Here is a 27,173-nt window from a genome sequence, read left to right as displayed (position 1 = left end):
GGGTTTGTTGTGGGGTATTAAAGATGGGCATCTTACCACGATAAGGGAATCGTAGCTTGGCGGGGTAAAGCGTTGAGTAATGTTAGATTTCTGTTGTTTCCGCTTGACTGGCAGGGATTTCCTCCATGCCTCCTGCACAGCCATATTAAAATCCAAGTTCATTGACACTTTGTTCCCTTCATATATTAGATCCTGTTTTTCTCTAGCTGATCTCAGCACAGTGTTGCGATACTTGTAATTAAGCAGTCGTGCCGGATTGGGCGTGGGGGCACCAGGTGGCGGCCTGGCAGCAAGCGATCGATGAGCCCTTTCCACCACCAGGACTTTGGAGAGCGCCTCCGCCCGAAGAGTCCCAACAGCATCTTCTCCATGTAATCTTCCATGCGGCCTGTGTTGGCGGATTCCGGGACACCCATTATGCGCACATTGTTCCTGCGTGAAAACGCCTCCAAGTGTTTGTTTTTAGTGGCTATGATTTTTAATATTTTTTCCATGTCTTGGATGCGTTCCTAGCCCACTGAGGAGGTGTCCTCTAAGATGGACATTAGGTGTTCCGTTTCAGCAATGTGGCCGTCATGTTTCTCCAGTTTCTGCGTGATAAAGTCCATTTGCATGTACATTGCGTCCATCTTGGATTCTACGGACGTGAGGCTGTTACGTATTGTGAGAATCAGTGACTGTATATCCACGTCTTGTGGAGTGTTTGATGAGGTGCTGTCTTCCTCTCGCTGAAGGTCTGAGTCATCTGCAGCATTAGGGCCTGTTTTCCAAGCTGTGAATTGTACTTTCGCAAGTTTCCTGTCAGTTTGGCCCATGGTGCCTGTCACGTCAGCCCTCTGGGTAAGATCTGCCCAATTTACCAGAGGTTTGGGGTGCGTACCTGTGCTGGACCTCTTAGTGGGGTGTATAGGTCCTGCGCGACTTGCCAGAGTTTGTTTATGCTGACTTATGGATGCAGGGTGTGAGGGATGTGGGACTGTGCTCCCCTCCCTGCCGCAGCACGGGTTGCAGTGCAATTATGTCCTCTTGGGGCCTCCAGCAGTTATTGAGCCTGTGGTATGGCCAAATCTGCCCAATCCCAATGAGTGTTTTAGGGCCAGATCAATGGTGGATTCTGTCTGTGGGATTAGCAGTGCACTATTAACTTCAGCGCCTTTCCAGCATGACAGCTCCCCCCCCCCGGTAAGGGTCGTATTTCTCTCCTGCAGCCCTTCATTTCGCAGTTACTTCCCACACGCTGCACGTAGCTTGTTCCTCGCTTCGCGACAGTCGCCCCCGCTCAGATCGCACTGGTGAGCTCCTGAGCATTCAGGTACTGTGCCGCAGTGGAACAGGGAGGCGACCGCTTCCGCACCCTTGTTGTTCTGCAGGGATACCCGCATCCCAGCCACAGTTTGCAAGTCTCAGGGGTCTCTGTCAGGGCTTAGCTTGCCAATCAGGACGTTAGATTCTGGCGGATGTTGTTCCCGGGCTGCAAGAACCTCACAGGAGCACGGCCATCTTGCGTGCCGGCTCTCTAGTGCCCCCTAACTTTTAAAGTCTTTGATTTTAATTGAGGATTTTTTCTTTCAGCCTTAAGTGTATTTTACCCTAAAATGGCTCCCTGATATGACAAATAGAGAAATGTATGCACTTTTTCACACTTACACTTTGATCTCTCACATATCAATTAGAATTGTGGGAAAGTGTGGCCTGTGCGTCCATTCTTGAATTGGAATCATCACTGAGGGCCTCCTTCGATCTGTGTAGTAATACTGATTTGGCTGGTAACAGGTGTTACTGATCGAATCAGGCTTGCAAATTCTGTGGAAACACCATACTTCTGACTTTTTGTCGCTGTGCGCATTTTGCCAGAAAAAAACATGTAGAAGTGTGCAAAGGGAAATGTGCATAGAAAAACAGGAAAACATGGGGGAACCAGCCTGCGAACACATTTTGCTAGTGTCACCCCCCCCACCCCCCAATCAAAGGCATCTAACTTGCATTTGAGCTTTAATAAAACAGCTGGGATTTACTGGAAGGCTCCAGGAATCCCAGTTGTGGGTTTATCGCATCAAGGTACGTGTAATGAGACTCTAAGTATGAATTGAATAGTTGTTTATCATATTTGTGTGGGGTTTTATTTGCTACCGGGAATGCCCTTTTGTCTAATTTGAGATGAAAATTACAGCTGTATAGCTTCCTCAGGAATATGAATTGCGTGCATTAACACCTGCTTCATATTTTGTGAGTTAGGCATAAATTATTCATATGTGACATAATAAATATTCAAGGTGTAAATCAGACTTGCATTTTGAAACAGCTTTTGTGAAGCAGGCTCTCTCTCCGTTAAACAGGGAATGTAATCTCTGAAGTAGATAGAAGCTACTTCCCTTTATCACATTTACTCGTTATAAAGAATATTGGCTGACCGAGCAGCAATTTCAGTGTCCTTGGAATTGGGGAGGATGGTGACGGATGTATGACATTACAACGCATGCTTTTACATCGCATGCCTTTACAACGTAAGTATTACAACGCAGTCCATTACAACGCATAGTGCTTTGGGGTGATGGATAGTGAATAGTTTAATTTACTATTCCAACTCCAGTCCCCGTGGACACTAGGGAAGGTTATTGGATAGTAAATTAACCTATTCCCTATCCTATAGCGCCCTCCAGAGCAATGCGTTGTAATAGTTTGCGTTGTAATGGTTGCGTTGTAAAGGCTCTGCAATGAAAAAGTTGCGTTATAAAGGTTGTTTACCGATGGTGACCTATGTTTTTTTCTGTGCCAAGGTCTGGTAGCCAGAATGGCCATTGTCTTCAAAATGCCTTGTTTAGTATTGCTTTGAAAGCATATTATCAAAGCCGGAGTTCAATGCAAAAACAGAATTCAATGTAGGTATGATATGACATGTTGGAGTCCGGGGTTACCCTACATTCTTCTGCACTTGCAGAGGGTATTACAAATACACAGTAATCACTGTATTGATCAGTTTGTTTTAAGCTATCAAACCATATTTAAATGCATATCTTATCAGTAGTAATACTTTATCTTAGACACGTCAGCCTTAGAGTAGTCTCCCCCCAAACCTGTTGCCTCGTCTCCTCCATTTTGCTCAACTTATTTGTGTTGGCTTTAGGATTCTGTGCACTTCGCCACTTCTAATCGGCTTGTAGAGTGGTATACCATATACCCATGGCCTGTAAATGAAATGCCACCAGTGGCCCTGCAGCATTTATTGTGCAACCCACTTAAGCAGCACTTTAAAACATATCCTAGTCCTGCCATTGCATCATGAATTAAGTGCTAAACTGCCATGTCAACTTGCCATTTAAACTCTAATGACAAAGCCTAAACTCTCTGTTTATCACATATAAGCCATCCCTAAGATAGACCCTAAGTAGCTCAAAGGGCAGGGTGCTGTATAAGTAAAAGGTGGAACATGCACCTATAGGATTTGCACATCCAGATAGTAAAAAACTCCCAAATCCATTTTTCATCATTCTGAGGCCTACCCCCATAGGATAATATTGGGCATTCCTTATTACAATTAATTAGATGTAATTTCCAATAGGGATCAGGTAGCTATATCATTGTTTGGTATCTATGAAATTGTAATGATAAAGCCTCTTTAATGGTGAAGTCAGATATTTCATTACAATTTTTAAAATGCCACCTTTTAGAATGGTGGCATTTTTCATCCTTAGCCCTTTTGTGCCTGTAACCTTCCTTTGTTCATATGGCTGGGTGTAACTGACAGTTAGACCTCTCAGACAGTCAAACAATAGAGGGATTCTGTGTGCCTGGATGGGCCATCTGCTGGCAGAATGAGGGACGGAGCTGAGTACAGCCCCACTTGTACCTGAATAGGGCTAGCTCTAGCCTCACACAAAGGACCTATCACCTCCCTATAATAACAGCAGTCAGCTTGGAACCACAGCAGGGGAGTCAAGAAATTCCATGCACTTCAAAGCCATTGTCTAGAAGCTTCTCTAACCTTGCAGAACACGGGCACTTGGGTATAAGAGTAGGACCTCAGACACCAACTCTTCAGTACACTTCTAGACCTATGGATACTCCGCGAGGAAGAAGGACTGCTGTGCTGCTAAAAGGATGGCCACTCTGCTGGACTGCTTCTCTGAAGGAACTGCTGCCCTACTGTTGTGCCCTGATGCCTGTTCCCCTCTTGCCTGCTTGAGAAGAGGTCTGGACCTGCAACTTCACCTGTGAACGCCAGGCCTCAGAGTGACTCCACGGACTAGTCTCCTGGCCTCCAGATCTGAGCCTCGGAGACAAAAACTGATCCCCAACATCCAGCAACAGCAGCTGGACCCTGCTGAAGTGGGGTACTGCTCCCAAATTGTGCCCCTTAGGTCCTGGCCCCTTGATATGACTCAGAGAGCTGGTTTCAAGCTTTTGTGCTCTTCACTATAGCGAATGAGCCCATTCAGACCAAGACCTCTCCACTTGCACCGCAATTTAACAGGAAGCTCGGTCAGCCAGATCCCTCCCCCTGCAGCATTGACCACTCACGGGAACAGCTAGCGCTAAGTTCCTGTAATGCTCATCTGTGACAGTTGGTTTGCTCTTCGTGCTACTTTAACACCCTCTCACATTGCTCTGCCTACTCCTCCCGGCCCCCTCCACCGTGAACGCTGTACCAGTCGTGATAGCAAACAAAAGACCACAAAATGGGGCAATCATTTGGCAGTGCTTGTAGCAGAAAGTTGATAGCCATAGAGGAGCAGGTGTGTCTATCAAAGGTCAGGAGGATCTGATCCATGCTAGATTTTCAGGACTATGCCTTGCTATGCATGTAAATCCCATGTAAGTTGTTTATATATAAATGCATCTTTTGCGGATATCCAGAAAAACTGAGATTGAACAGCTTCACCCCAAAGTATGTTGATCATAGCTGCAGTAGAGTATTTGATTGCTCTTTTCCAATAATCTGAAGATTCAGATGAGAATTTATTTAATTGTTTATTGCCACAGCTATCTCTACTGTCATCATCAGATTCACATGTAAGTGTAGCAGCATAAACAACATAGCCCCCATGGAAGTTGCCTCAAATGGATGCATGGAAAAAAGAAAGCAAAAAATCCCAACATGCATAGTGACAGAAGAGACATTGACAGCTCGTCATAGGTGCCAGTGTCCCTACAACCATAGCCTGAGTCTTGGACAGCAGACTTGAAGTACTTCACACAGAGGATCATGAACCTATGGCATCATCCCATATAAAGCAGTGGCAGGCAGTGATACGTTAGATTTCCACTGATGGCTCCTTTCTACCTAAGTGTGGATAATCATATCTGAAGTAAGGGTGCAAGAAATTGGGTTGCTGGTTAACTGGGGTGTGAAGCCTAGTCAAGCAGTAACTACAACCCTTGTCAGGGTAAAACACAAGCATTCCACAAATTAATCTATGCTCAACCCCTTAACATTACCATAGAGGAATGTGTTAATATTTGTGCAACACTTCAAACAGTAAAACAGTGCGAACACCCAACACAGAGAGAAGCCCACACCAAGTTAGAAAAATAGAGCTTTATTTAATAAATAACACTTGACCCAAACAATAATCTTCCAATCAGTAGAACTGGAGATACTGAATTTTAAAGGTTTTAGGTAAAACAGTGCCAAAAGGCGTATAGCGCCAACTGTGGATATCTAGGCCCTCTGGACCAGGACAAAGTCACAAGTTAAGGTAGACCACGATGGAGCGCAGCCCAGCTACAGGGATCCAGTTAGGCGTGCTGAACACACTACCTTAGTTCAGGTTTGAGGAGCATTGCGTGGATCCATATTGAAGATGTTGCGCAGCTGAAGTGATGCATCAGTTCCGAGATACGGTGACGTTGCGGTGTGTGGTCCTGTTGTATTGATGTTGAGGATCCCATTGACGAGAGCTTATAATGCAAAGTCTGAAGTCAGGAATGCACCGCACAGTTGGGGCGATGCGTCGATTCTGAGGAACTGTGAGGCTGCAATGCTTAGTCCAGCGTTGTCATTGAGGCTGCCATCAACAAGTGATGCAAGGGCCTGCGCTGAGGCTGCATCAAGCAGTGGCGGTTCTAAAGGCGATGTGAGCTGTGGTGACGATGCAAGTCTTTGTGACAGGTCCAATCCACGCAGGATCAGAGATGTGTCAGTTCCGCTTGGGTTTGCGCTGCACAGCAAAGGAGATGTGTGTGTTCTGCTGGATCCAAAGGCAGGCAAAGCACCTTTTGTCCACTTCTGACGGTCCAGGACTGAGGTGGCACCACTTGGCAGTGTAGATTCCTTCATGGCAGAGTTCAGGTACAGATACAAGGTTGGTGAAAGCCTGCTGTGCCCCTGAAACTTCCGATTGGGAGTCCAGCCAACTAACCTTTGGAGGCACTGTGGATTCTGGGTTCAAGAGATGCAGGTCCAGTTTTTCTTACTCAGTCAAGAAGGCAGCAGGCATCAGGTCAGAAGATCAGCACAGAAAATCAGGAGTCCAGCTGAGTACAGTCCAGCTGAGAGGCAGTCCTTCATCAGCAATCCTTCTTACTGGCAGAGTATCCACAGGTCCAAAAGTGTACTGAAGTGGTGGTTTCTAAGGTCCATCCTTTTTACCCTTGTGCCCTGGTTCTGGAAGGTGGGTGAAGCTTCTAGAAAGTGACTTTGAAATACGCGGTATACCATACCTTCCCTATCCTGGCTCCAAGCAGACAAGGCAGGGTCATTAGGCCCTTTGTGTGGCGACAGAACACATTCTGTTCAGGTGTAAGTGAGGTTGCACCCAGCGCCTACTTCCTCCCATCCTGCCAGTGATGGCCCTTCATGACATACCTATGTTCCCATCGTGTGTGGCTGTCTAGGAGGAATACACAAAGACCAACTGCCAACTACACCCAGGCATTTGACCGGAGATTCGAATGGCTGTGACAAAAAAAATCTAACTTTTTTAAAGTTGCATTTTCAGAATTGTAATTTCAAATCCGACTTCACCATAAGTTAGGATTTTAAATTTGGATTCCAGAGATGACAAATATAAACTGGTTATTTCTTCCCATTGGGAAATTATACTTATAAACTGTAAGAAGGCAACTCCAATGTTGTCCTTTGGGAAAGGAGGTGTAAAATTTAAAAGTACATGCCCTACTTTTTAAATACATTCCACCCCGCCTTCTGGGCTGCCCAGGTCTTTCCCTAGGGGTGACTTATTTGTATTAAAAAGAAATGCTTGGGTGTAGCAAAAGGTTTAGCATGCCAGGTCGAAAGGGCAGATTAAAACTGCACACACAGCTCTGCATTGGTAGACCTGAGATATGTTTAAAGGGCTATTTAAGTGAGTAGCACAATCAGTGCTGCAGGCCCACTAGGAGCATTTAATGTACAGGTCTTGGGTAACTGTAGTGCCACTTTACTAGGCATGAATACGTAAATTAAATATGCCAATTGGGGATCAAACAATGTTACTATGTTTAAAGGAGAGAGCACACACACTTTAGCACTGGTTAGCAGTGGTAAAGTGCTCAGAGTCCTAAGGCCACCGAAAATGAGATCAGTAAAAATGGAAGTGGAAGGCAAAACGTGTGGGAGAAGACCGCTCCTTGACTGATAGGTCTCAAGTTATGTTATGTTATGTTATGTTATTTATTCTTTTGTATAGCGCAACGGTTACTCAAAAAGAGTGTCCCGGCGCTTTAGGTAAGGAGAACTACTTCACAATAACATAACACAGTAGAAAAGAAAGTGCAGAACAGACAAGTAAAAAAGGACTGCAAAGAGACCTACTGAGTGAACAACCAGGTTTTAAGACCTCGCCTAAAATCAAAAAGACTAGAGGCCCCCCGGAGTGGGAGCGGAAGCGAATTCCACATCTGTGGAGCCAGCAAGCCAAAAGAACGGCCACCCAGGCGCGCTCTCTTCACTCGTGGGACAACCGCCAGGAGCAAAGATTCTGACCTCAAAGAGCGGGCTGGATGGTAAAAGGCCAGTCTCTTTTGGAGGTACTTTGCTCCCACCGCATGGAGAGCCTTATAGGCCAAAACCATAGCCTTAAAGGCGATCCGTTTGCGGATGGGTAGCCAGTGCAGCGTCTGCAATAGACCCGAAACGCTGGCACGTCTATTTAGACCGTAAATGGCCCTGGCCGCCGCATTCTGCGCTACTTGGAGCCGCTGCAACAAGTACTCTGGTAGGCCCAGGTAAAGAATGTTGGCATAATCTAACCTGGAGCCTATCAGAGCCTGCACAGTTAGCTTCCTGTGCTCCTCCGACAACAGAGGCAAGAACCTCCGCAACATCTTTAAAAGACCGAAACAGGTACCGGTCACCCCAAGGATCTGGTCTTTCATCGTCAGCCCCTTATCCATCTTGACCCCCAAGTTCTTAGCCATAGGGGAAGAGCAAGACGGAGGAAACATGTCAATGGGCCACCAGGCCTGCCAGTTGGGCTCTGTGTCGCACCCGAAGAAGAGTACCTCGGACTTATCGGAATTGCACTTGAGGCTGTGCAGTTGGAACCATGTGAACACAGCCCCAAGGCAATCCCGGATACTCTCCCCATCAAAGTCTGCCCCTCTCTTACACGAAAAGAGGAGCTGGGTGTCGTCGGCATAAGATACGATCCGGGCACCAAACGACTCCGCCACCGCCGCCAAAGGGGTCATGAAGATATTAAAGAGGGTCGGGCTCAATATAGAGCCCTGAGGGACCCCGACTCCCAGAGGCGGCATCACGGCGGTGTCGGGCGATGTCCAGACCGTTTGCCGGCGGCCAGCTAGAAAGGAAGAAAACCAGCTGAGCACCGTCCCCCGAAGACCAATCTCATAGAGTCTTGCGAGAAGGCCATCATGGGGGACGGTGTCAAAAGCCGCCGACAGGTCCAACAACACCAGCATGACTTTGCCGCCGGTATCCATCACCCCCTTGACGGTTTCAGAAACCTCAAGGAGCGCGGTCTCGGTGCTGCGATTTGAGCGGAAGCCGGACTGGGTGTCATGCAGGATCTCGTGGGTCTCCAAAAAATTGGAGAGCACCGACTGAACATGTTTCTCCAAAATTTTTACGAGAGCCGGCAACAACGAAATCGGCCTGTAATTGGCTGGGACCTTCGGGTCAAGACCCGGTTTTTTAAGCAGCGGGATGACCATTGCCTGCTTCCAGGCTGGCGGAACCACTCCCTGACTCAGCGAGAGATTCAGGAGAGGGTTCGCCAAAGGATTGATCACTTCCGCAATCTTACCCAAAAGCTTAGCTGGGCAGGGGTCAAGTGGCGACCCAGATTTCAAGTTGCCCATAAGCACCAAAGAGGCAGGGGCTGGCAAAGGTGGAAACACAGCCAGTGTGGCACCATGCGAGGCCAGAGGGAACTTGTCAGCCTCAGATTTAAACGGCCTAGCCGGAGCACCAGATGGAAAAGAATCCTGTATGAGTTGTATCTTGCTTGTAAAAAAACAGGCAAGGTCCGCCGCCCAGGATTCTGAGGGCACCTCTTCCGATGTACTGGTCCGAGGAGAAATAAATTCTCTGACTATGGTGAAAATCTCCTTGCAGGAGTTGGAGGCCGCTTCAATTCTCCCAGCAAGATAGGCTTTTTTTTCAAGGCGAATATCCCGGTGGTAAGCCTTAACCACTGCCTTGTAGGCCGACCTGTCCACGCTATCATAGTGTGCCCGCCAGGCCCTTTCGGCTACCTTGCACTGTTGCCGCTTAGCCCACAGTGCAGTGGTAAACCAAGGGGCCGAGACCCGCTTCGATGTCAAGCGGGGGGGCAACACCGGGGCAAGGTCGTTAAGCCTATCGGAAAGCCAAGCTTGCAGGGACTCCAAATCTCTCTCCAGCTCACCGGAGAGAAGACAGGGATGATCCAAGGCAGCCTGAGCCAACATCTCCGGGGTCACTCTGTTGAACGCTCTAAACGTTCGTCCCTGTTGCTGTGGGGCAGAGATCGACGACCTAACAATGCCACTGATCGCAAATTTGGCCAGCCTATGATCAGACCACAGAACCGGGAGAATCTCTTTCACCACAAGAGCGGATGTAGAAAAGACCTGGTCAAGCGAATGCCCCTTAACATGAGTCGGCCCCTGCAAATAAGGGATAAGGCCCAGCGGGGTCATGGCCTCGGAAAGCTTAGTAGCAGCGGGGTCAGACGGAACGTCCATCCGAGGGTGTGTACAAGGGGTGTACAACGTTTATTTACACTAGTGAAGTTTTGTCAAGTAGAATTTTTTGTGCTTCTGAGTTTTTCAAAAGTCCTCTTTTAAATTCACCCATGCCTGTGAAAAATGATTTCTCCTCCTTCTAATATAATATTCACCATTGTTGGAAAATAAATACAGCCTTCTTCTCTGCAATTCTTCCATTTGTAGAGTTCTTTATGCACCATGGCAAGTATCTGCATAATTTTCCTTTGCAAGTTTACCATTTGCAACATATATTGCAACCATTTGTGTATGCATAAAACTTTACAACTTCAGGAAGGTTACTTGAAAAAAAACTTGCAACTCAAGTTACGCAAACATGATCTGATGGAGGCTGAAGCTACAATACTGTGTCATGCTCCCTTAGTTAACGAAACATCCAATGACACTTGTGTAATTCACTTCACACTTGATCGGTACAAACCCGTATAGATATTTGTGGCTTGTATGAGCTATTTTGATGTTACCATATGGAGGCCTATGTAGCACTATTCGTCAAACGAATATCACAGTGCAGACTGAGAGAGGTCAAGGGGACTGTTCGATGACATCATCTCAGGATGCACTGAACTGAATTCTGTACACAGCGGGAGTGATGACCATTTCCACACGTCTCTAAATCCAGTGTTAAACACACACAAAGGAAATATTTTGGTTAGCAGGGGATAAGGGGAAGGTGGAACAGTATCAGAGAGAAAACAAAGACACTGAATATTGCCACTCTGATCATCACTGTACGGGCCACTAATGCTTACTTGTTCATACAGATATCTAAAGGTAAGATTGCAGTATTTATTATCTTAAAAATGTAATCTAACACTTCCTGTAGCAAATAAAATACCTTCAAAATATCACACTCTCTGTAGACTAGTGCAACTCTAGCATTCCTGGAACTGAATCATAAATAATATTTATCCAATCATGGTCATAAAAGTTTTCAAATTATATCACGCCCTTCTCTAATATAGGTAACTACCTTCTAATTGTGAGAACAAACTCTGCTTTGAATATATATTCCAGGCTGTCTTCTTAAACTGGAATGCAACAAACGTATAATAATAGAATCATATAGTTTACAATGATACTTAATAGCATGTATGTATCATGAGAAAAGTATCAAACTTATTTTAAACAGTCAATGGTCCTTCCTGTTACTTAAATAGATTAACAAAAAATTGAAAATATTAAAATGATTTTATATAACTTTAGGATTAACTCTGAAATAGTACTTTAACAATGAAAGTGTGCTTCTGTTCATTCAGCTCGAACAACAAACACCTAAGGGTGGGCGTAGTTCGCGAAGTAGCGCTACGCGAAGCTACGCGAAGTGCACTTCGCACTACGCAAACTTCACGTAGCACTACGCGAGCTGCGTAGTAGCATGTTCGCACTGTGCAAGATGCGTTTTCAATGATTGCACAGTGCGGACAAGCATCCGGCACTGTGCAATCATTGAAAACGGCATCTTGCACAGTGCGAGCTGTAGTTTTCTGTTGCTCGAGTAGATTTTTACTCGACAGCAGCTTTCTCAACGCGAACTGGTAGTTTCTCATTGCGAGCGGTCGCGAGCATGTGCAACCACTCGCAATGAGAAACCTGACCTCCCCGCTTTGAGAATCTCGCCGGGATGTCATTTTGCTTGCTCGCGGTCGCGAACATGACGTTGAGGACCGCGAACAAGCAAAAAATGACCGCTGCACTACGCTACGCTGCACTACGCGTGTTCGCACTGTGCTACGTGCAACTCGCGTAGTGCGAAGTTGCGCAAACTTCGCAAACTACGCGAGCGTAGCGTAGTGCTTTGCCCAGGGTTAGATTTACCCTGAATTCTAAAGAACGTTTTAGATTTCAAATCCTTTGGATTTTAATCAGAATGTAAAATACAGCTCTGCCAAGCATAACAATTTGCTGTTTCAACTTTCCTTCTTATTACTAAGTCAACATGGAAATACAGTGCTATTGTGAGTGCTTAATTTAAGCCAATGGTTCTTGGGTACGGCCCACTCACACATTTCTGCTTGGGGACACTTCTTTTCCACATCGGACATTGACAGAACAAGAGAGGGAAAAACACACAGGACACAGGAAAAAGAAGGAGAAAGAGAAAGACAGAAATACCACCACATAGACATAAAGTAGGGACCTGCAAGCGTGAGGTAAAGTGGCAGGGACTGGCTGGTAGTGGATTAAGGAGGCATGAGATGGATTCAAGAGTATGTAGCCTTGGTATTTACATTTAATAGCACCTGTTTTGGGCTTCTGAGCAGAACCGTGGAAATCAGCACTTATTATTTTTAATTCTTTTACAAACTCAGCACTGTCTATTATAGATTTGACAAGAAAAGAGTGCCAACAGTACTGTAGAATAGAGTACAGAGAATAACTAAGGTGTAGTGGCGACTCTTCCGCTAAGGTAGAGGAGCATTGCCCACTGCTCACGGAGCTGCGTAAACGAAAAAATAAACTGATAATAACTGGAGTTATTATTATTTTATTTTTCATCTCGTGAAGGCTACGGCGGGGCGGGACTTGGCTCCCCTGATGTTGGGGAGCAGGAAGGGTTGTGCACTCTGTAAAGTGAGCATGAATGTTTGACTGACCCTATCGGGCCGGCCAAACAGTCATGCGCACTTTGCAAGTTCTCCATGCAGACTGCATTACAGCCTGCTTGGAGAACATGCCCAAGCGGCCATTCCCTGCTTGAGTGCCAAACCATGGCGCTCAGACAAATCACAACACTGCATTGCAGCATTGTGATTGGCTCGGGGGAGCCTGGGTGCTTACCAATCACAATGCTGCATTGCAGTGTTGTGATTGGCTGTGGGGAGCCTGGGTGCCTCCTGGAAGAGCCTCACTCAATGTGGAAGAGACGAAGGAGAGACGTGGTAAGATCTGGTAGGTGAATTTTTGTTTGACTTTTAATTTGAACCCCCCACCACCCCGTACCTTTCTGGCCACTACTGCTAAGGTGATACCTTAAGTATAAAAAACAATGTAACTCTTTGACCATGGACTTCAAGCGTATTTCTGCAGCATGGGTTGCCAGTGCCCCGGGCAAGTCAATGATCCTTATCCTTTTCTTTCAAAGTTTTGCAACCCTAAGAAATGGACTTGCACCCCTATGAATGCCCCCAAGAATTTAGCACCTGGGGCAACTGCCCCTGTGGTCCCGTCCACACTATGCCACTGTTGTGAGTAAATTAATAGGGACTGTATTCCTGAACTGCAACCACCATAATGGATCGGGAAGAACTGGTGCTGTTGTGCCAAGAAATGGGCTCTCCTCCTTCCTTGAAGGTTTGGCTCCTCCTGGAGCGTTTGGAACCGTATGCCTATGGAATGCACTTGTGCCATGGAGTGGCACTTAACATAAAAAACAGTGAAAAGCACTTCAAACACTCCTTACACAACCTTTTACTCTTTGCTGATGATGAGGGACAGAAAAGCAGAAATACATGTCCAGAGTTACAATGCACTGGTGCGCCAACACATGGCAAATACTCTACTACTTCTGAGTGATTTAAAGTGACTGTAATCTTGAACTCCTTCTGCCATAATCCATCTGGGGGAACTGGTGTTGTTATGCCAAGCTGTGTGCTCACCTGCAGCTTGTTTCTTTATTTCTGTTTTGGTTTGTGTAAAAGGGCTGGGAAGACACCGAGTGGTGAAGGATCCCTGCCCTGGATGTCTGTCTTCTATTTCTGCCAAAATTAAACGACTATTCTACAGCCTCCTGCTGTACTGTAAACCAAGACAGCTGCAGGAGAGTGCGGGGAGGTGGCAAAGAGGCCCGTGTAGTATCTTCCGCAGCCCAGGAGCATGCAAATGAACACGGCAAACAGCTCTGCACCAGACTTCTTTATTCCTCAGCCTGTGATCACACTCTCATAACCACACCTTAACACCTCCCTGAAGACTATGTAATTCCTGGTTAGAGTACGCCCAGAACTGCGAGGGTCCTGGTGCGCATAATATCAACGATAGTACACCCTGATCACCTAAAGGCACAATTTAATTACTGAAATCTATCTTTGCTATCACTGGCTCGGTATTTACATATATTTCTGTGCGTTACTAATATAGGGTTTATGCCATGGTACTGTGTTTTTTCATGTGTAGTAGTTATAATATAGAAACATATTAAAATAAAATCAAATTTAAATCCATCCTGAGAGACAAAATGTAATTAAATTGTCCTGGAGAATATGGGCCTGATTTAGATCTTGGCAGACAGGATACTCTGTCAGAACGGTGACAGATATCCTGTCCCCTGAAACATAAATCCCATAGGATATAATGGGATTTATATTTCGGCAGATGGGATATCTCTCACCGTTGTGATGGAGTAACCCGCCCTCCGAGATCTAAATCAGGCCCTATGTCCGGGGATGTTTTTCTTCTTTAACCCCTTGCGTGCGTCGGCCGGCCGCCGGCCGTCTGACGTCACGGTGGGCGTGTGCGGAGGACGGCCGGGGGCCTTCTGAACCACGCCCATGCCATAAATCACCCGCACCTCGGCGTAATTCGCGCCGCGGTCAAGGGGTTAAAGTAACTGTAACATCTGTGAGGTAGTAAACAATGTCTTTACAATTTATGTAAACAGTTTAGGTTTTACCGTTTATGGAAAGAAGCAATGTAAGCTTTTAATTTTTGCCATAAATATCAGAATATGTGTTTGTCAGTACACTTCTTTCAAATAACATGTTTTCTTGGGCTATATATGTGTTCACTGTCATTTTATAAATAGGTGAAGATGTTAAAAAGTTTACTGAATGCACAAATGAAGCAAACACATATTCCTTGTTCTTGTGTTTTCTTCAAAAGGGGGATATAACATCAATGATGTGATGTTTTATTGGACAAGAGGAAATGATTCTGTTCGTGGACTAGACACGCTTCGCTTGGCACAGTACACAGTGGAAGGCCATTACACATCAGTGTCGGAAGCTGTGTATGAAACTGGTAAGCACATGCACATTTTTCATCTGTTGACATTAATCAAGCCATTTATTCGCAGGCTGCCTCCTCTAGTTTATAAACTGCCAGGAACTTGTGGAAAACCTGCATGTTAAATGGGAGCTTTCATTAAATAGTCATCTATAATGGACAGGGCAATTTCAATATTTAATGTTGGTTTCTATCTGTGGTTTTGTAAACAAATGATATGCTCAATCTAAATTCAGACTAGATGAAACCACGAGTCCATGATTTATGATAGACTTGTGATTCTATACATTACATTATTGATATCTTGAATTTAAAACTAAAACGATGTATATAGCTGAAAATTGACCCGTCTTTGTACTTATTTGTGTGTGACATATGTTGAAATGAGATGTTTCCATCCGTTTCCATAAAAAGCTAAAAGAGAAAGTTCGTGTTTCACAGAAAGGTCTGTGTGTGGGCTATTACAAAATGGTTACACTAAATATGAGTTCATTAGTGCAGAAGAAAAGCGGATGCTCTACAAAACGAGTCCCTTTAGATGGTAAGGGGTGACAGAGGGGCTCATGATAGGAGATGGCACAAGATCGATTTTTTAAATGTGTTCCTGCAGGTCTTAGGTCAAAGGCGAGAGAGTACCTGTGTCAGGAATCTAGCGGAGCTAAAGATGGAAATCATGAGATGGCAGGATGAAAGGATTAGTAAGAGAAGGTTAGGAAGGATAAGACTTTGTTTAGTTTATGATTAGTGGAAAACCAAATGGGTGTGCAGGGAGAATATGAATACTAGAATGAAAAAAATGTCATGAGACCAGAGGGATATTTACAATAAAGTTTCGGAGCGGATTTTACGCCAAAATTGTTAACACCACGCACCGACATTTTCTAAGTGCAGGGATGTGCCGTTTTTACAAAAATACGGCGCACCCCTGAATTTCTCCATGCGCAGGCATCAAAAAGCGGCTTAGCGCCAGCGCAGGCAGCCTTGCTCCATGTTGCAAGTGTGCCTGCACTGCAAGGGTGATTGTTTATGTGCAGGAAGGGTCACCTTTCTGCACCTAAACAATCTTGAAAGGTGATTTTATGTTTCTATGTGTGCTGCAGAATAGAAGGAGAAATTCTCCTCGTATGGCCATTCTAAGCCCAGGTATAACCTGGTCTTAGTTTTTGGCTCTGACCCAGCTTTGTAAATATGGGGCAGCATCAGAAAGCAATGGGTGCCTACTGCAACACCCATTGCATGCCCCTTTCACGCTAAGTCCAGTGTGAAAAGGGGTCTTACTTATAAGGTAGTGTTAAGTGGCGTAACACCGCTTTGTAGATAAGGAGAAGGGTATATTGCCACTAGAACGTCACAGAGACACGCTCGCTGGCCATCCAGAAACGCTCTCAGTATGCCTCGTACTTGACTTTGCAAATGCCAGGAGATGCAGACCAAGTAGGTGTGGCAGCGGAGCAGGACCTTTGAGGAAGTGAGTATGGAGCTGGAATGAGCTTGGAATTGAATAGTACTACTGACACGGTACGTGAGCAAAAAACAATAATGCTGTGACTTCTAATGCTGTCAGCGTTTTTTCAATTCTTTCTTCCCCTTTATTTATTGACTTATTTACTTGAGTTTGATATAGCACTGGCTAGACCCGGTGGTATTAGAGCGCTTTACATAAGGACATAGCGAGTTACAAGTTACAAAAGTTTCACAGAAGTTACATAATAGATAAATAAACAAAACAGGAGTAAACTAGCAAACACGAAAGTCAGGATAGGAGAGACCAGGGACAGTAGTTAATCCACAGGAAGGAGACAGCAGCGGGGAAGAAAACGAGACAAATGTCCGTGATCCGGATGGGTAGGTGACGGCTATAGCGGTGTGCCAGCGCCAATCTCCTCTATAGCTGTCGGAGCAGCTCCACCGGGAAGCGGCCATGTATGCGTTTAGGGCTCCGCTAGAGAAGAGTGAGGATCAGGAGGGCATCAGAAGGATAAATAAACAATACAGGAGTAAATTAGCAAACACGAAAGTCAGGATACGAAAGACCAGGGACAGCAGGTAATCCACAGGAAGGAGACAGCAGCGGGGAAGAATCAGGATCAGGAGGGGATCAGAAGGCAAAAACCAAAGACGGATGGTAGGCGCATGAGAGGATGGCAGGGTAGGAGTAGTGTGGTTTTGGCAGCCATCTTAGAGTCAGGCACATCGAGTCCGTTAGTCTTCATGGCTCAGTGGCTTGTTCTAGTTGCCACCAATTCTAAAGTTGGATAAAAAGCACAGTGCTAAAAATCCTGGAAGAAACAACAGGACCTTGGACTCAGAGAGACAGCTGGAGGGGAGCCAGTGTAGCATTATGACCCACGTTGTTATGAGACCGCCATTTTAGCTCCAGGCCAGGCTCCGGACTCGATATTTAGAGTCTGATTACAAGGCTACCCCCCCACAGTGCTGCAGTCTCTTGGGATGATTTAATACCTCCACATTGCGGTAAGATGGTCATTGTAGTATGAATAAAATTGAGACATTAAGAATGTCGGACAGTATGGAAGTGGCAATTTGGTGTGGGTGGTAAGGCATGTGGTTGTTTTGACACGAATGGTGTATACTTACACTTCATTCTTGTGTTGAGTGGCAGTATGTGATCAACACCGCCACTACATACAAATGTATGCTTCAACTGAAGGAGTACCTTGAAGCACAGTTATGAGTAAAATAACCTCGGAATACAATCGCACTATCACACCCATCCAGAATGGCAAGTATGGGTGATGAGAGAGAACACGGATGGGGAAATGAAGTGTACACAAAAATTCCCTGATATGTTTCTCTTACAGATGAAGTGAAAACATTATGCAACAGGAGAAAAGATAAGTGATCTGTTTTCCTTTCTTTTTGAACAGGTGCAGCTTTCGGACCTCTACAACATAGGGCATTCTGAAAGTAACTTAACCAGGGAGGACATCTTTTTTTGCCCTGAAGAAAGTCCAGGACCCGAATGGGCCATTTTCAAAGGACTGAAACATGTTGGCACTTCGGTCATAGGACCATCACCTTCTGACGACCCACATATACGTTTTCTAATCCTAATATCCCCAACAGTTCTCCTAATAAAGGGATACCAGGAACCGCAGGAGGAGTTTTAATCTTTAAAACCCCTGGCCGTATTCTTCTTAGTGCTCCCTAAAATATGGTCGAGCCGACCCTGACCTTTAGGAGTCAGGATGAACCCGATGATGAAGCATGACACTACTTGAGTGTGTGAGGGTTATTTAGCAAAAAAGAATTGCTTCCTTTCCCATACTTGAGTGGTTGACACCCGGTGAGCTTAATTTCCCAACCATTTTTGATTTAAGTGGGGTATTTCTAATGACATTGTAGCTTAAATTTGCCCACTCTTTAAAACGTCACAAAAATAAGAATGTTATCAATTCATGACATACCAAATGAACATGCATTGCGCACATGAGAAATACTTGTCTTTATGAATCTCGTACTTTACACCTGATACTGCTGATGCAGAGTCTTCATTAAAATTCCCAGGCTTCATCCTCCCATCCTATGCAGAAATATAATTCCTGTTCTATGGTTGTGGCTTCAGGCAAAATCTAGCCCTAAGTCCATTTCATGATAGAAATCCACAGTGCTGGCATCTTTGCTCCCTTTTGCACATCTCTATCCTTTCCTCAAACCCTGAAAAGTCTGGACCAGTTTTTCCTTTCAAAGGTCAATGAAAATCTTCATTTGCAAGCCCTCATCTTTAATCATATTATCAATTGCTGGTTCTCTGCGCCACATTCTTTTTATCGCCTACTGCTAAAAGAGCCACACTTCTTCTTTCACATGTTAGGAGTGGTATGTACATAGTGCTACTTCAGAAGATGGATAGTTGCAGCTATTCAACATGCTCACCATAATTGTAAAGGGCTCAGGGCCGGATTGAGAACTAAAACCGGCCCTGGCAAAGTGCTCGACCGGCCCCCTGGGGGTGCAACCGAGCTCTCTGCCGGGGCCGTTTTTCGCCCCCAGGGCCCAAAACCGGCCCCCACCCTTGTGGCGCACCGGGGCATTGCCCGGTGCCCGCAACGGCCAGTCCGGGCCTGAAAGAGCTGCAATATACACACCCCTCTTTTTGCCACATATAGTCTGAGGCACAGCTCTCAACTCAAATGAAAGACGGGCACATATCCTTCCATTTCTCAGTCTATTATTCAGATTCACTATGAACTAACCACCGCTGTCTCCATCATTGTTGGAACGGAAATGTCCTGGCACATGGAAGGTGTTACCCAGCCCTGAGTGGCCGACCTTGTGTATATCTGAGGGTGGTCTCTTAGGCTCAAGATTCATGTTTTCAACAGATGCAGTTGGCAAGCAGATGTATTCTGGGAAGACAGGGGCGTGCTTCCCTCCATTGTTCAGTCGATTTTGCAGATTCACTATGAACTAACAACTGTTTGCTATTTGCCCTTAGTGTACATATCTTCTATTCTGACTTTATTTTTGCCCTGGCCTCAGTCTAATCTACGCCCATGTGCATAGAGAGGCATAGACCTGTTCATGACTATGTGAGGTCCCTGGTCTATTCTGTGACATGGATGGATTTGCCAAGAGACAATAATCCATTCTAAGTAATGCCCATAGGGTGCAGTCTATGCTGTGGGTATAGCACATATAGTAGTGACTGCAAACCATGATCAAAGGAAATCAATTGCGTGACTAAACCTTTTTATCTGCGTCACTCGGGTTGAAACCTAATGATCCACCTGTGAAAAGGTCTGCTCCCAGGTGCACACTCAGAGTTTTGTGCTGACATCCAGGTGGTGTGTTAAGGGTGTGTGTGTTTTGTAGTAAGTGTAACCCCTGCATAGTGTACGAGTGAGCCAGAAAAATGGAGTCCAGAGGGGTTCATTTTGGATACCCCAGACCTGGCTTAGCACAAGTTTCAGGAACTTTATTGCCTGCATTGTAGCTGGAGGGAGGAGACCCAGACACTGAATTGAGGAAATGGAGACAGGGCTACCTTTAGATATTCTACAACTGCTTTTGGTTAGAAAGGAGCTTCTGATTAGTGTTCCTGACTATTGCCAATACCATTTTTACATGTTACCTTTCACACACACCGAAGCTGATGAGTCACCGTACAAAGTGGGAAAACAATTCTGTTAGGATATAGGATACAAGTAGTAATGACCTTCACAGATGGTGTTCGTGACAGAAATATTTCAAGGACACTTTCTGCAGGACAAAATATATCAGTTATTAAAATGGCTCCAAGAACTACTTAAGAGCTGTAATTTCCACAAACTAGACGTACTGGTACAACAGTAAGTTATCCAACGTTGAGCGCACTACAACAGTTATAATCAACGTAGATTCAGTCAAGCAATTCAACTTAATTACAAACGATCAGCTTAAAAATTTTGACCCTGTTCTTGTTTCTAAATGTCTTCTAAAATCTTCAGCTTAGATGCAGTATACAACAACTATAACTTTGAGCATTGATCAAAATGCGTGCAGGAGATCTCACCTCTCCAGCACAAACAACACATTTCTTCTCTGAAACCATTTATTGGATTGCAACGTGAGCATGTTAAATCCTCCATTTACTTCAGTGTTTGTCAATATATTAAAGAACAGTTGTGAATCTCTACGGTATTGTCAAATGTTTTAATTAGTAATTAATAGTAAGCCTGCCAAGGCGTTTCCTTCCTTCCTTTTCATGAGAACTTAGGGCCTGCATTAGACTTTGGTGGATGAGTTATTCTGTCACAGACATGATTGCAAGAGCATTATCCAATGGCCCTTGTATTGTGTTAATGCTACTGGCTCAATTTTGAGCTTGATCTGAGCATAGGGGGAGGGTATGCATTGTAACAAAATAGCAATACTGTTGGAGAAATTAAGACTAAAAATGCACACCACATTGCTCTACAAAAAATAAAACCAAACCAAAGTAAAAGAAACTATGTAACATCTTCAAGATGTAATAAAGGAAACAAACTCTTCCATAATGAACAATGGTACACACAATTGTAATGGAAAACAATGGGAAAGGTACAAATGCAGTAAAAATGATAAACTCCTCCTGTCCTGGGGCTTATGTAGGACATAGAGTCCTTGTAAAGCTGCTCCTCTTATGAATACAGTAATATCATCATCATTGATAACTTTATTTCGACCACGGTTTGGCCATAAAAGTACATGTTAAAACAGACAATAAAACATTAAAATCCATTTTTGAATAATACATAATTTAGGCTAAGAACACAATTCATATATATATACACATATTTGCGACAAAACACTCATGACTAAAAATAGAATTAAACCATCTAAATAGTTATCAAAGCGATTCATAACATCTATGGAAACCTTTAATCTAAGTTCAGATCATTATAAAGGTTCTACGTTTGATCCACATACCATGTAAAAAATGGGAAACGGCAAATACAATAGGTGGATGGGTGTCGTGCTTTAGTACTCTGAGCGCATTTTCGCAATTGGGAAATCCCAAATTCCTGCAGATAGGCTTAACCCAACGGTTGCGAGACAACCCGTATGCAGGACAAAAGAAAAATACATGACTTTCATTTTCCAGCGGGTATTCACACACCGGGCACACGGTACTTTTGTTTGCATCCCATTTACTAGTCAGTGACCTTAGTGGCAAACTGCCCATTCTTAGTTGCAAATGCAGCTTTCTCGCTTGGGCAGGGTAAATCATGTCGAGGAGTTCCTCCTTCTCATATTCTACTTTTATATCGAGGAAATGAGTTGTCAATCTCCCAGCAATCATGCTGGCATGAAGAGTCAACAAATTGTGGGACCTATACCTTTTCACCAGATCAGCTCTGGGATAGGCCGGACAGGCTAACTCCGGAGATTCCCATAGCTCAAGAACACCGATCTGTACATACAGATCCTTAATATGGGATAACCATGGAATTTTCTTTGACCTAGATGCAGCCCATACCTCCTGAAACTCTGCACGGTACAGGGCAAGCTCTGGAACCGACCAGAGTCTTCTCCAGTAAGTTAGTGGCCTCAGGCCCACCTCCTCGTCCACGGGGAGAAGCCCAAGGTCAAGCCTTAATGGGACCAGGGGGGTACTAACAGGTAAGGCAAACAAATCTCTCATGAATGAATGTTCAATCCTTGCCAATCTTTTTGGCCGGTAGTGTCCCCAAAGTTCCGCCCCATATAATGCGGCTGCTCTGGCTTGTGCCTTATATATTTCTGCAATGGGGGCAGCTGGCTTAGAGGCAGATGTTCTATACAATTTGGATAACCTACCCACAGTCTGTGTCAATTTCAATGCAGACTTGGCTAACTGTGCGTCCCACCCCAAGTGTTCCTCAAGAGTAATACCTAGATATTCAAAGGTTTTTACTCTCTCAAAGGGTGTATCGTTCAGGGCCGGGTTTGGTCGCGTCTGCCTTGGAGGGTTAAAAATCATGAACTTTGTTTTGGCCAGGTTGATCTGCAGCCCACTTACGGCACAAAAATCTGCAAAACCATCAAGGATGCGTTGGATACCAGTAGCGGCTCGAGACAACAGTAGAGTGTCGTCCGCAAACATTAGTGCAGGCACTCTTACTGTGGCTAGTCTCGGGGCATCCGTAACCTTTATGCCTAAAAGATGTTTAACAAGCCCATTAATATAGAGGCAGATGAGAGTGGGAGCCAGCACACATCCCTGGCGTACCCCCTTTGCACTGGAAAACGTGCTAACAGGTCTCCCACTTTTCCACATCTAACCTGCGCAAAGTTTCCTGAGTGTAGTCTGATCAATACTCCCAGAAGGTAATGTGGCATACCGAGATCGTGGAGGACTCTCCACAGTTTGTCCCTAGGGACCAGATCGAACGCGGCCCGCAGGTCCACAAAAATGAGGTAGAGGCTGCAACCCTCCACACTCACTGTTTTCCAAAAAAGGACCTGTAGCCGAAAGATCTGATCGATGGTAGATATACCTGTTCTAAAGCCCGCTTGTAAAGTACTCAGGATCTCATTTTCCCCTTCCCATAACTGAATTCTATCCAGAAGTATCCGACCAAATACCTTCTGCGGGATATCTATCAGGCTAATGGGCCTGTAGTTCGAGGGTTGCAGAGGGCAGCCTTTTTTAAAGATAGGAACTATCTCTGCCCCCCGCCACGTCTCTGGCGGGTCTGTCCCCATTAGGATCGCATTAAACAGGACGCAGAGATAAGGAGCCCATATTTTGGGTTCAGACCGAAACAAGTCCCCGGGGATTTTATCAAGCCCCGGGGCTTTGTTAGGTAGTAACTTCGCAATGGCGGATTCCACTTCCAAGATCGATATCTCATGGACCCCCTCCAGTCGATGCTCGTGGAGGAGGTTCAGAGACACCAACTCGAAATCGCCATTGCACGGTTGGGCGTAAAGGCTGCCAAAGTGTTCTTCCCATACTGCTGGGGCTATATTGGGGCTTACTGCATTCTTCCCACCCGACCCTCGTTACTAACAATTGCCCAGAAAGTTTTGAGTTCTTTGCACTGTAGTGCCAACCTCAACTCTTCCCACTTATCTGCTTCCCAGGACTTTTTTTCTCTCTCTATTACTTGCTTATACAGCACCCTGGGGGACTTAATCTGGGATTTATCTTTAGCCTTAATTGCTATAATCGAATCCCCTTTCAATTTGCGGCAATCAGCAGTATACCAAGGGTGGGTCTTAACTAAGTTTTCCCTATAGGTCTGAAGTGGGCAAAAAAACACTAACATTATTGAGGCTAGCTGGTTGTGAATTTCAACGGGCCTGTTGTCCCTCCCGTCTACAGGCCCCGTAGACATTACCTCTGCCATGTCACTGAGATGAGGCAGGACCTGAAGATATATTTGCGACTGCCGGTTTGGAGAGCCCATTATGTGGGGCCATTTTATTCTCCGTCTATTGTTGTGAAGGAGAAAGGGCTGTGGGACAAAATTCGTTTCTATCATATTATTAGTCAATCCCCAACTCCCTAGTTTAGGGACATACCCAGGATGTTGTGGTCACTGTCCGTCCGTTGGTGAATCTTAAAATCCTGGACCTTGTCCCATGATCTAGATTCGATCAGAATATAATCAATGATCGATGATTGACCTGCTCTATTAAATGTCACGTTTCCAGGAATGTCCCATTTTAACCGACCATTACAAGGCCTTACGGATAGAGGCAGTGTAAGGGAGTTAATTTGTAGAACCAACAGGGTCCACGCTTTAACTGGAGGAATTAAGGTTTCCGGTATGTTCCAGTACTGATTCTCCTCGTCAGTGTCCTCCAAGCTTAAGTTACTGAGGGGTTCAAACTGACAGTTGAAGTCCCCCCCGATAATTTTAGCAACCTCGGGGTCCAGAGTCTTTGCGAATCCCCTCAGTTGTTCGATAACCATAGACTCCTGGCCACTCTGGGTTGGCCAGGAATAGATGTTAATTATGGCTAAATGCGTGTTTCCCGGGAGGGTTAGCTGAACACATAGAATATCTAGGGAATTAACTGTCACCTATTTAGCCATGGCTCCCAGATGAGTGGCTACCCAGGTACTTAGCCCTCCTGACGGTCTTCCTCTACCTCCTTTTATTGCAGGAAGATTAAATGTGGCAAACCCGCACCGCTGGTAGTTGTCCAGGGCCCACGTCTCCTGCATAAGGCAGATGTCGTGTTTATCCATGAACAAACCCCAGTCGTCAGATGTTAATTTGTTTTTCAGTCCTGCCACATTCCAGGAAAGTATGTTGATACTCCCGTTTACCTCGCTTTGTGTTGAACTTCTACTTTCACCACAGTTAATTAATCTATACACACAGTCACCCGTCTCTGTAGTTCCCTTCCTCTCACTAGCACAACTATCTGCCCCGCTCCCTGGCTCTCCTACTCCAGCACCTCCGTTTTCCTTATTACCTCCTATCCAGTTACTTGGGTCACCTCTATTAAACAATAATCAAAGGAAGAGTGTCTTCAGGAAAAGCTAGGCCGTTATTGGAAGCACAGAAACAACCACACTGGGATGTTGAAGAAAGCCCTCACTCACCACCTAGTGATGACATGCTTCATCATCGGGCCCCATCAAAGAGACCGAGTGTCTCTTTGGTGTGCTGCAACGCCAGGACTACTGCGGAGCGGGATGGTGATTTAAGGGCGTGTTGAGTGCAATTCAGATTAGTGAGTGGTGGAAGTATTAAAATAGTCAGTAGTGTATCTGAGGTAATAATTTTATTCTATGATCACTAAAGACAGAGATATTAAAATATGTGAGGAAACAGTCCACTATAATTGAGTGGTGGGTTCCTATAGGTTTGTCAACATGTTTCTTGCCATCGAAACGGTGTTAATTTACCCGGCAATTCTTCAGGACTGTGTGTGATAAACCCTGGCGGTATGGGCACGCTAAGGCCCACCCTTACCTAGGGGCGTGAGAGTGAAAATTAAGTAAAAGTGAAAAAGTGCAAAAAAATTAGGAAGGAACAAACTCTTCCTAATTACTCCTGGTTTAGGAGGCTTCTACTTATCGGTTTCTGCACCTAGGAAGTAAAAGGACAGAGACACAAAAGTAGGACAGAACAAACACTTAGTATTGATACTGGTTGTTACTGTAGATATCGTGCTCCAAAGGTGATAAAATTCTAGCTGTGGTTGAATAGCGCTATGGTTAACACCACCTCTTAGCCTAGGATTCGTATGAACTAGGATAGATGCGGTGTACTATTCGTGATATGGACTAGAAGTGACTATGGATTTAAAAGGTGAAAATCTTCATAGAAGATCGTCAACTGAGCGATCAAAGTAAATATCCTAATGAGATCGCAAACAAATTAAAATGTCTCACTTTATAGGTGTTGGAATCAAACACCATGGGTCTCAGGAGGGGGGTGGAAGCGTATTTGGCACACCCTGAAAAATGGCAGTACGTAGGGAGAAAGAAAATGGCATAAAATCACCGTAATGCCCATTGTTAAAAACGGAGCGCAATCTGTACTTAGCTTGGTAATGTTAAGTGGTCTCCACTTACGCCCTTGACGCTTAGCACCCTCAGTCTGCCTACGTCGCCCTCATACCGGACCCCGACGATAGTGCTCCGGGCTCGGTTTACTGTTTAAAAGCAAAACAGCGAGGCGGTGATTGCTTCCGGGTGGGCGTGGTTCCGCGTCAGTGCACGTCGTCAGACGCGTATTGCCAATCGGATTGCTGGGGAGTGAATGACGTTTGGTCACATGGGGTATTGGAAGTGGTTGCTAAGTGACCTAGGGTAAACCATAGTCGCGCTAAACACGGAAGTGTTTCTAACGACTGGAGCGGCCGAGTGCCTTCGCTTATGGTTAACTGAAGTCAGTTAGAAAATTGAAATAAACAGCAGCCATAAGGTTATGAGACCAAAACTACCGCCAGTATTATGTGAAGGGCTTATATTGTTGAGAGCCTATAGATAGGTTTACAGCTTATTGATGAAGATGGATAGTTAATATTGATTCATGCCATGTCAGAAATTGCTGGACTCCATATTGGTTCACTTCATCACAGTATTCCAGGGAATATCATCATTCAGACCTATAAGGTGGGTACCAAGCCTGTATACCCACCTTTGTTCTTTTTCAAAAAGGCGGTTGGGAGTATTCATTCCGCCAATCACATGCTCGATGATAGTCCATCGCATGTCGTTGGGAGTATGGTTCCGTTCCAAGAAATGACGGCTCATTTTGGTGGTCAGTTTCTTACATCTAATGTTCGAACGGTGTTCACCTATCCTTTGCTTAACTTTGCGGGTCGTCATGCCTACATAACGTAGGTCGCAGGAACAGGTGATCAGGTAGATGACGTTTTGAGTATTGCAATTTGTGTGACCTTTCTGTGTCCAGATTTTGCCTGGCTCAAGCTCAAGAGTTTTGGAGTGTGTCGTGAGGTGGCAGACACTACAATTTGCGCAGGGGAAGTGACCAGTAACTCTCGGTAAACCCCAAATGTCTGTGATCGATCTCTCTGTGGTCGGTGCTTCAATTCTCGGTCGAGTGTGCACCAAAGTGTCCCTCAGGCTGCATCCTTTCTTAAAAGAGAATAATGTTTTTTCCCGA

The 27,173-nt window shown here is 45.1% G+C and overlaps 1 protein-coding gene across 1 annotated transcript in view; it reads left to right on the top strand.

Moving 5' to 3' along the window:
• The window catches only part of LOC144753457 (gamma-aminobutyric acid receptor subunit pi-like), a 518,120-nt gene that overhangs the window by 403,544 nt on the left and 87,403 nt on the right, over nucleotides 1-27,173 (top strand). Inside the window, exon 6 of the mRNA XM_078641142.1 lies at nucleotides 14,992-15,129. Coding sequence (XP_078497268.1) covers nucleotides 14,992-15,129 — 138 coding nt within the window. The remainder of the gene's footprint in view (nucleotides 1-14,991; nucleotides 15,130-27,173) is intronic.

The sequence above is a fragment of the Lissotriton helveticus genome, chromosome 5_1 (assembly GCF_964261635.1).
Source record: "Lissotriton helveticus chromosome 5_1, aLisHel1.1, whole genome shotgun sequence".
In the NCBI taxonomy this organism is placed as follows: domain Eukaryota; kingdom Metazoa; phylum Chordata; class Amphibia; order Caudata; family Salamandridae; genus Lissotriton; species Lissotriton helveticus.
The sequence above is the reverse complement of the archived record's forward strand: the minus strand, read 5'-3'. Positions and strand labels throughout refer to the sequence as shown.